Source organism: Engraulis encrasicolus, chromosome 16, assembly GCF_034702125.1.
Source record: "Engraulis encrasicolus isolate BLACKSEA-1 chromosome 16, IST_EnEncr_1.0, whole genome shotgun sequence".
Taxonomy (NCBI): Eukaryota; Metazoa; Chordata; class Actinopteri; order Clupeiformes; family Engraulidae; genus Engraulis; species Engraulis encrasicolus.
Genome location: NC_085872.1, coordinates 22,315,389 through 22,326,379, shown reverse-complemented (window position 1 = coordinate 22,326,379; position 10,991 = coordinate 22,315,389). Strand labels below are relative to the sequence as shown.

The following is a 10,991-nucleotide window of genomic DNA, read 5'->3' as shown; positions in this document are numbered from 1 at the left end:
ATAAAAGATATCCAATATTCCTGAAGACCCCATATGTATCTCAGTCCAGAGATACTATATACCAAGGTTCGGGCGAGTTGGTCAAAAATTGCGGGAAAATTAACATTTTTATTGAATTTTACAAAATTCAAAATGGCGGGAAAACTATCCTGGCGGAAAATGACGTCATAGAGTGCGTTGGATTCGTCTTGGCCCAAGGATTCCAGGGATACCAAGTTTATGAAAATTGGCCAAGCGGTTCAAAAGTTACAAGCAGAAATGTACCTGCAACTTTGACCTGCTGGTGGCGCTAGAGCGTTGGGACTGGGGACCTATAAATTGCTGTGGGTAATGCTGAGCCGGGCCCGAATGTGTGTGCCGATTTACAGCATTTTCCTACGTACGGTTCTATGGGCTGCCATAGACTTGCAGAGGGAGAGGAATGGTGACTAGAGAATAATAATAATGAAGAAAACCTACTAACTCTATAGGGGCCTTCGCCAGCTTCGCTGCTTGGCCCCTAATAATAATATACAATAATAATAATTGGTTGGATTATTATTATTGTTGTTGTTGTTGTTGTTGTTGTTGTTGGTGGTGGTGGTGGTGGTGGTAGAAGTAGTAGTAGTAGTAGCCTAGTAGTAGTCATCATTGTTGTCGTCGTAGTAGTTTATTTCTTCTTTACATTGTGCAGTTTGCCACTACTACAGTGTGTGTGTGTGTGTGTGTGTATGTGTGTGTGTTCAGGCTGACTGAGAACCATGCCCGTTCCCCTAATCTCAGGGGCCAGGGGTGGGGCCAGGGGTGTCAAACTCAAATTGGCTGAAGGCCAAAATCATAATCTGGACCGAAGTCGCGGGCCGAACTCAATATTTATTTTAAAAAATGTACTACAAATGTGCATGGACACACACTCTTTTCCCATCATGTAGAGTATGGTAGTTCAAATGTGCCTGCACATATTTTGTTGCATATGAGTGTTAGCCGTTGCATTGGCCTGGGCCCACTGATATTCCTGTGGCACACCAAATTTCATGTTCAAGTAATCAATACACCATTAATGGTGTATGTGGGCCAAATGTAATACACATTTGAAATTATCTCGCGGGCTGAATCAAATGACTCTGCCGGACAGATTTTGGGCCCCCGGGCCTGAGTTTGACATCTCTGCTTTAGGCCTATATTTATGTATGACTGTCAGCAGAAATCATTGAATATTCTGTGAGATATTTTGGTTAGATGGCCTATTATCGTGAATCATGGCTGTAATGTTCCTTGTAATAGGCTAAACTTTAGGATGTTCTCTTTTTTAATGTCTCAATAAAATGATTGATATTGCATCCATAGCACTCACACATGCCAATGGGAGCCAGCCACACAGGCATCACTGTATTCTCACTTGTTTGCAATTTGCCTTGAAATCGAGAGAGCAGATCTGAGAGAGCCTGATGCAAACCCCCTGTAAGCCATTACAACAATATGAACAGGCTAACTGCAATCAAAAAGTCAATTAAATGATATTAACAACAGCAAGAAAGGCCCAAACAAAATTAGATGGACTGATTTCTGAAGTCTACTAAATGTAGGCCTATAGGCCTACTTATACAGCCTGCTTTTGTAAACCAGTCACAAATGCACTTAGAGGATTTTGCATCTGAAACTCAAAGTGTAGGCTAAATAAAGGCGTACTTGTAATTAATTGTAGCATTATTCAAAGTTTGAGTGCCCTATATATCACCTCAATAAGGACATGATATGGGCGGGCCATTGCGATGTGCCCGCCCACAACAATAGCTGAGCCACTGCTGTTGTATATGACTGACCCTACCGTTCACTGATGCCTATTTGCTGTGGTAGTGGAACAGCTCATCGGAACAGTGTTCTCAGTGCGGTGATCATGTTCTCAAAAGGATGCTCTTTCACCGTGCATGTGTGAATAGATCGGCTGTAACCAACTGCCAGTGTTACAGCTTGACTATTGCCGTTGGTTTCTTGACCGAGAGAATACGCTACCTCCTCTTTATTCCCCGTGGACTTTGCTGCAAAGCGACCGCATAGATACATAACAGAGGACTCGCGGAGCTTCTCCATAAGTACAACCAAAAAAAATATCACCGGCGCTTCTGCCGTGAGCCCCATTCATTCGAAACATGGCGAGCGACTCCCCGGCACGATGTCTGGATGATATAGACCTCACCGCGCTACGGGTAAGTTGACAATGTCCCTTGTTCAAAATCGCCAAGAGAAAGTGGTGCTGGACGCAAAACAGGTGGAGTAAAAACGATGCTTACCCGGTTGCATGATTTTCTTGATCGTGCTACCGAACTGTTCCTTTGTTGGGTAAAGCAGCGGATACAGTAGGCTACAGAATACGCGTCCCAAATCGCGCTCTCCTATATTTGGATTTTACCGCACTGTAGCCTATGATGAGTTAGCGTTTCGTACGCTACCAAAATGCACTTTACAACACATTATTAACGAACCGTGCTGTGATTTACAAACCATTCTCGGTCAGCGGAATAACATTCACAGTAGCAATACCGTTGTCTCTTATAGCTCCAACAGTAGAATCTAAGTGTTTCCATACAAAGTAACTGATATGCCTGCTCTCCATAAACATATTCCAATCCATAATGAATAACGGTTATGTATATGGACTGATTGGATAAATACAAACAATTATATTACATTTTTATTTAGACGGTTATTTTGTAAAATATTAACCATGTCAACCAGCAAACGAGCCCATTATTTGTCTTTCATCGCGTAAATCAAGGCTCTGCGCTCATTGCTGGACCCTATTCTTTTGTTCGCCTTGTGCCTTCAAAATCCCCCCTCGTAGCACGCTGGGCTGGCAAGCTAGGGCTGGGTAGGTGTAGCGCACATGACATGTAGTGTAGGCTATAGTGTTCATTGAATATGGTACACATCCCGTGTATGGTGTGAATGCGATTTTGATTAGTGTTATCAGTGCACTGGACAGTTAATGGCCATGCCAACCCGATTATTTTTTCGTTTGGGGACCTTTTGACTCTGGAATCGTGAAACGAGTCACAGGTGTATGGACTATGCTATATCTATACAGATGGAGCTCATTCAACAACACGTCAAAACATAGGGCCTACACACTACCTTGTGTGTATGGCTATTTCTTTTTTTTCTATAACGCGTTCACTCGTTTTGTCAGAGGTTGCTTTCTGTTATTTGTTACCCACTCATGTTCTGCTTGAACGCCATGGGAATAAAAACTGTTTCATGATATGGAGACGTTTTACAAGGATGCTATTTGATCAATTACGCACCAGTATCACTTAATGGCCATCACGAGTAGGAAACAGTTAGCCAATATGACTGTTATTGTGTCTACTTCAGTTTGGGTTCTAGTTTATTTTTCTCAAGAAGCGACACTGATGCGACGCACTACTCGCATACATTTTACGCTATCTCTGATTCTGCCTCGTAGGGCCTCAAATTGTATCCAAATCAGTTAAATGATCATGATAGGATTCTCCATTATTTAAAAAAAAGATTATTGTCTTTGTCGGTATGATTGCGTCACTGTACTGTACGTTTGCCCATTCATGCTGTTCACATTCCATGTGTTGTCAGTGATTCAGAACAGGTGATTGAACAGGTGATTGCGAGCGCCACTAATAACACAGAATTATTTTCTCGTGCATAAAGACCTTTTGTGGTTATTTCCGTTTTGTGATGTTGTAAATGACACTGTTAGCCCTGTAGTTGGTCACATCGTGCCCATTACAGTATGTGTAGGGACAGAAATGATCATTCCCCAAGAGGCCATGGCATTCAAGTGATTGACATAAATGACCCGCAATGTGCCAAGAATACACCATTAGAGCACCATTCACTACATCATTACATTAGCCCCACTAGCGGTCGGGGCCATGAGCACAAAGTGGGTTGTGTCCATGGAGTCATGTTGGTGATGATGCCAAAAACTCTAACACCCCATCCGCCATCTGTGTGTGGCTAAGCAGAATTGGAGACTCACCACACCAGGCCACATTAATCTAGGCCTCAATTGTCCAGTTTTGGTGAGTCTGCTCCCACTGCAGCCTCAACTCTGTGTTTCTCGGCTGACACAATTGTAACCCGACCCGTTGTGCTGTTGTATCCCATCAGCCTCGAGGATTTGCTCTGTGAACTCAAGAGATGCTTCTGTGCACACTGCAGCTCTGGAGTGATTATCTGCGTTCTTATAACCGTTTTGTCAGATTGATCCAGCCTTACTGATGTCTGGTGATCTACACACGCCCTCGCTCACTATCCATATACTTAGCTTGCTGCTGATTGGATTCTTTTGCGTCATTAACAAGTAGATTGTTTCCCCACATCGTCAAGACATAAGCAGTTGCAATATTCATATCAGCTCGTTTGGCCCCTTGCAGCAATAATGCTCAGATTAGTATTTATGAATGGCTCTGCCGTCATTTGGCTGGTTGGATGTTGTCTCAAATAAGCAGGTGTAGACTACTTGTGTATGCTCCATATGGTATGTGCATGTGGGTTAAGATTTTTGTATACCTGTATGGCTGGTCAGATTTTCACTTTCCCTTGCCCTTTGATGTCATGTCAGCATGAACCTAAAACAATCTATTTCCGTGTACCTGTTTTGAAATGCCCATGTAAAATTCTGCTGAAAAGCGTAAAGGGCGTGTTGTGTTGTGTTTTTTTTTGTGCATCATAAAAGCAGGTTCTTCCATGGAAGTCCTTTAAAGATAAAAAGGGAGGAGGAGGAGTTGGGTAAAACACTCACCGTTTCCTCATTACAGACCGGAGTGTTGTTGTGCACATGCACATGTGCATAGTCGTAGACATCAAGATAGGAGAAGTGGGTCATGAGTAAAGGAATTGCTTCCACAAGCAGGAGTTGGCAAGCTCATTGCAACATAGAGCATGCCCAGACCAGACGCACCATCTCCAGTCTAACTCTGAGCCATATAGCCAGTACAGGAACTACGGTTGCCCACATACAGTAAATGCAAGTCTGTGGCTTCTCGTCTTGTACAGTATTTCTTTGACTAAGGTGGAATTTCTTCAGGAAAATCAGGGCTGTTTTCTTTTTTTTAACAAGGCTTCACACCCATGGCAGTCTGGTTTCAGTTCAGCAGAGGAAATATACAAGGAAATGGAGCACTTAGGAAGTTTATTAAGATTTTCAGAGGATGACTACATGTAGGTTACATAGCGTTGTCACATTTGTCTGTGTATGGATCATTTGCTTGTTTTTCTATTCTATTCTATTCTATTCTATTCTATTCTATTCTATTCTATTCTATTCTATTCTATATGCTATTACCTGCTGATGGACAGTAACTTGAGCATAGAGTATTGCCAAGTGGTAGAGGGTGTAGAATGTGATGGCACTTTATTGGGTGGGCTGTAGGGTGATGTAGTGAGACGATGGAAGTATGCAGACAGACATGTTTTATATAAACAATAGGTGTACACATGACTATAAGGATCATACATGTAGTGCCCTTAAAATAAAACAATAATAATGCCCATTATTCAACATGTCATTTTGCTAGATAAAGTAAGCTTAAAATGAAGTAATCTAATTTTGTACCAGATAAAATACAATGCCAGCAGAGGCCATCTCGTGCAAATGTCATGGGCATGTTCGAAACACTATCCAAACACAAGTTGGTGAATAAAAAACTTGTGCAACATCTTTCACTTCTTGGTTAGGCTGTTGTGTTGTGTCTGGCTTCATGATGCTGGGGGTTGGGGTTGGGGCTGGGGCTGGGTTTGGGTTGGATAGGGGGGTTGCATGAACGGCTGGTTTCTAGCCTAGAGCACTAACTGTCCTCAATCCTCCCTCCTCTCCTCTCGTCTCTCTCTCTCTCTCTCCCCCTCTCTCTCTCTCTCTCTCTCTCTCTCTCTCCTCCCCCTCTCCCCGCTGTCACTGTGCCCCTTGGTCGACGCCCGCTGACCCACTTCCTGTCTGTGTTTGTGGAGCCAAGTGTGAGGAGGACCGCTGTTGGTGTTTCTTTGTTTGGCATCTTTCCCCCTCGTTTTCTTTAATCAATGAAACTGCAGCTCTACCTCAGAGCTAATAGCTGTCAAGGTCTGACAGGAGGTTGCAGCCTTTTTTGACTGCTGGGCTCGCTGAATATTATTTATTTCATTTATTTGTGGTGGTGGTGGGTATTTATAGTGAGATGTCAGCGTTTGTCCGGTGGTTATTTGTCAGCAGCTTAGTTCTGTGTGGCATATTTATGTGTTTGGAATAATGTCATCTGTTGAGCATTGTGTTAACGCCATTTTAATGACCCAGATTATGTTGTTGCTGAACTGTATCAGCGCTCTGTTATATCCCCCCAGTCTAGTTTTTCTTGCTCTTAATTAAGGAATTCCAGGCACATTGAGATGTGAAGTTATACACAGTTTTTGCAGCTACTACCAACACGAGTGTACAGTATGGTGGTTCAGACCAGTGTTTCTCAACAGGGGCACCCTGGGGTGCCGCGGGCCACCCTCAGGGGTGCCGCGGAAACGTGGCTTATAAATAAATTGTGTAATATAATACATATTAGTCTAAATTGATAAGTTAATGCTAGTCGGTGGAATCTTGCATCTGCCATTTACGCACAATAAAGTAAATATAGGTCGCCCCAGTCAGCTGCAATTTCAAACGTAGGTCGTGTGACGTCTCCAAATGTGTTACTTTTCTAAGCTTGTGTGGTATCGGATGCGATGCCATGTTACGGCTTGTTGGTTTGGGGTGCCTTGAAATTTTTCATGAATTGAAAGGGTGCCTCGCCTAAAAAAAGGTAGAGAAACACTGGTTCAGACCATTTATTCCATGCCATGCCATGTGGGCTAAGTGGCAGCTTTCATCCCCAGTCTCAATATGTCAATTTACTCATCGCACACACACACATCCATGCTCAGGGAAAGTTAGCACATCGTCTGCAAGCTGTCTAGCTGGCTGGAAGCAATGACATGGGGTTAAAAGCTGGTTCATCTGTGTCATGACCAAGGGGGGTCTGTGGTCTTTCTCATTTTCCATGATAAATCTCCCACATCTTTTTTCCAGGACAAACCACATTGGTGGTGGACTACTTCACTCATATCACGTGAGAGTCTAGCAACCTCCAGTCCATTCAGTACATCCACAATTAGTGTTGAATAAGGGGGGTGAAGTATACAGCAAGAGTCCTGAGTAACCCTGTGGTTTCAGGAAAGGTACAAAACGTATAGTGTCGCAGGGTTATGAGTGTGAGGGGGGCGGTTGGGTAATATCATGTGAGCACCAAGCAGTGCATCAGACAACACATGAGTGTGGTGAGCAGTGACTCACTATGGTGTCTACTGTCAGCATATTCTCTCTCTCTCTCTCTCTCTCTCTCTCTCTCTCTCTCTCTCTCTCTCTCTCTCTCTCTCTCTCTCTCTCTCTCTCTCTCTCTCTCTCTCTCTCTCTCTCTCTCTCTCTATGTAGAGAGAAGTACTTTCTGATGTTCAAAGATGACACCCAATAGACTATTAGGCATCAGCTTGTTGTCTCAAACAGTTGGAAATGCCATGGTTTGGTTTTATTGCAGAAATGGTTTTACCACTGTGGTCAAGCCCGTGAACAGCATGTGATCATAACTCATCTAATGTAGACTAAAATGCACTGTCAGTTTGTTTTTTTATCCAGCTGAGTCGACTAAACCGTGTTGCATTCTTTATAGGAAGAAAGTCAACAAACACACATTGATCTCTGCTTGCTTCAGCAAGTTAACAGTTCGTTGACCAAACCATTTTTTAGCAAGACCTAAATGTTAGTGTCAGATATGGTAGTAGAGGTGTCATTGAATCTGTTGAATAAGACTATGCTTTGGTTTTGGTCGTGACTGTGAATGAATAAGGGTCAGGGCTTGCTGATGGGGCTCGTCTGAGACAAGACCTCCTAGATATGTCTGCCCTCCCTCCCCATCCTCACCCTGCTGGAGAGCCCATCGAAGTGTCACTGGCATGATGCTGAGGTTTTTGAATGAACTCCCTGGCCTTTTTTTAAGTGACAGGGAACGACAGACAGACAGACAGACAGACAGACAGACAGACAGACAGACAGACAGACAGACAGACAGACAGACAGACAGACAGACAGACAGACAGACAGACAGACAGACAGACAGACAGACAGACAGACAGAGAAAGCACAAACAGATATCCAGCTATCTCTACCTTTTCCATGTCTTGCTTCCACTCTCTCCAGCATGATGGGTAACACACTTGTCCAAGGGGAGTCAAACGTGTCTGAAATACATCGGAAAGCATGTTCAGAACAAAACAGAAGAAACAGAAATGATGGGTGAAGGATATAGAAAAAAAAACGATAAGGAAAGGCGCTTGACAGGAATATGATGTACACAGAGGGCGCAACCTGCCTGTTTGCTGACTCTGCTGAACGCAAGGGGCGTGCTGTCGGACTGTCTCGTCAGAGACGGGGCATAGCGAGAAATGACAGGGGCAGTGCTGGACTAGGAGGAGGAGGAGGAGGAGGAGGAGGATTTGGGGTGGTGTGGAGGTGAAAGGAAATGAAGGTGCTTGACTTGTTGAAATAAGAAATGTCTGTTGTAGTAGGTTTTCTCTTCCTCCTTGAGGGTGATGCAAGAGATGGAAGTAGGAGGATGTGGGCATGCATGAGCAGGAGAGGACCTAATTTGCTCTAAAAAGAGGCCCACATGTAACACTCCTTCCATTTTGCTCAACAACCTGAAAGAAAAGAAAATTAGAGAGCAAATTGGGGAGCAGAAATTAGTCACTGCACATTATTCTAATGCTTCATATCACATAGTAGAAAAGTCAGATTATATCATGGTAGGTAGGTAGGTATAACCATGCCTGATTATCATCAACTTTCAAATCTCTTCGACACTTGGTCTGACCAAGAGCATAACAATTAAGGTTTCCCAAACAGCATGGTTAACCCACCTCCCTATGTTTGCTACTGGTTGACTGGTGTCCGACAAAGTAGGTGGAGTTCCCAATTTTTCGGGAGATGAGAAACGATATTTGTATTGCTCTTCGCCTGACTGGAAACAACGCAGAAGGTGTTGCATCACTAGGAGGGCGTGGCCTGGCTAGATATTAACATGCCTTGCGTATAGTTTGTCTTGTATTTCATAAATTGGACATTTGTGTTTGTGTTTTTGACTAAACATTGTTTGTCATGTAAGATACTGGACATTGGGTGGCGTATGTAAAGCATCACTGCACTCTGGTTGGGGAGAAACAAACGTAAAGGTCACATGGAGAATGTCAGCCTCTTGAAGGGCCAGCCATGTATTTCTTAGCCTTGGTGGAGGATGAACTCAGTTCAAATGCCTGCTGCTGTGTGCCCCCCTAATACTACAGTACTCCTCTAGACTATAGATGTATGTGTGTAAGCTACAGCAAGTAGTTTTTAGCCAGTTCTAACCAATCTCTACCCCCTCCCCCCCTCTCTCTCTCACACACATACACATTCTTCCAAGGTATATCCATGTGTTCAGGCATGGATTGTACTGTTACACATTTTTCCAAGGTATTCCCCCGGCAAACAGCTAATTGTATGTTCTCTTGAAATCAAATTAGGGGATTAAAGGATTAAACGATTCCATATGCTCACTACTCTCAGGAATTCTCAGGACATTTCCAGTGAAGTTGTTATCTCATAGAAAGTTTATGCACCAGTGAATCTTGTGAAAAACTGCCCAGACCTGTTTGGTTTGGCACTGAATCACTTCATCACCGACTGCAGGTGTATGATTTACCTTTCATCAGGTTGGAACACCTTTTTATCACCATTCCTTTCACTTAACGGTGAGACGCTGGCTCCACATTGGACTTTCCATTATAGTAACATATTAAAGGAACACTGTGCAGGAAATGGTCAAAAAGGGTACTGCAACTATGCTACTCATTGAAACTGGGCTGCCAATTGCCAAATTTGATCTTAACATGAACGTTTTCTAAGTAATGAACAAATATTTTCTAGAATGGTCCAAGTAGAGTCATTTTGGCTGCTAAAAATGGCTATTTTTGGAAATTCAAAATGGCGGACCATGGAGAAGATCCCCCTTTTCATGTATGAAAAGTGCAATTTTCCCAGTCATAATGAATACTTAGAATTTAATGGTGGTGGTAAGTATTCATGAATAAGGTAACATTAGTGAATGGGCAGCATGAATTCTGGAAATAAACAACTAAAAATCTTACACAGTGTCCCTTTAACCATGTTATGTTCTGTCTTCTTTTTCAGGACCCTGCCGGGATATTCGAGCTGGTGGAACTGGTGGGCAATGGCACATACGGACAAGTGTACAAGGTAGAAAACCTTTCATATGCTTACACATGCACTTGAGCTGCGTCCACGTACAAAACAACCCTCATCCCCACTTACAGCGCGCTATTAGTCAGTAGAATTTGTATGTGTTCCAGCGATGCAACGCTCAATGTTCTTTTTCAAAACGTTCCTCGAGTAGCCGAGGAGTGAGCAGCAGTGTTTGTGGACGTAGCTTCCGTTCAACACATCAACAGTCCATCTTAGTGGGTATGGGTTAATGGGTTAAACATTTTAGGTGCCAAAGCATGGCCTTTCACTCCTGATGATGATCCTGCTGCTTTTATTCCACCCATGAATGTTTTAATCTTTGCCCTCTAATATACCAATAGATGGGGGTCTGTATGCCCTCAGTCACTTTCCCATTCAGATACTTCTCTCTCTATACATCATTCCCTGCTTGAAAGGGGATAAAAAGGACAACTGTGCCAAAAATGTAAACCCTCTCGGCCTGTTATTATGTCAAGTCCGTGTAACTACCTTTTGGGCTCTTGTAAAGCCGGCACATCAGACATCCCATCCTAAATTGATGTAATGCAGCGAGACCTCGTTACATTTTTTATGTCTTGGTCTGAAGAAAAAAAACCTCTAAGAAATCGTGAATTTGCTCTCTGCCGCCGCCAAAAAGGGAGGGGGCACGAGAGTGGAGCCGGAGACCTTTTGGTAATGGCCC

At 43.3% G+C, this 10,991-nt stretch overlaps 1 protein-coding gene across 2 annotated transcripts in view; it reads left to right on the top strand.

Moving 5' to 3' along the window:
- Positions 1 to 1,593: 1,593 nt before the first annotated feature.
- tnika (TRAF2 and NCK interacting kinase a) overlaps positions 1,594 to 10,991 on the top strand; it is a 104,229-nt gene continuing 94,831 nt past the window's right edge. Inside the window, exons 1-2 of one of the 2 annotated variants that reach the window (XM_063219008.1) lie at positions 1,594 to 2,186; positions 10,238 to 10,303. In XM_063219008.1, coding sequence (XP_063075078.1) covers positions 2,130 to 2,186; positions 10,238 to 10,303 — 123 coding nt within the window. In that variant the 5' untranslated portion in view covers positions 1,594 to 2,129. The remainder of the gene's footprint in view (positions 2,187 to 10,237; positions 10,304 to 10,991) is intronic. The other variant, XM_063219009.1, reaches the window with a different exon arrangement.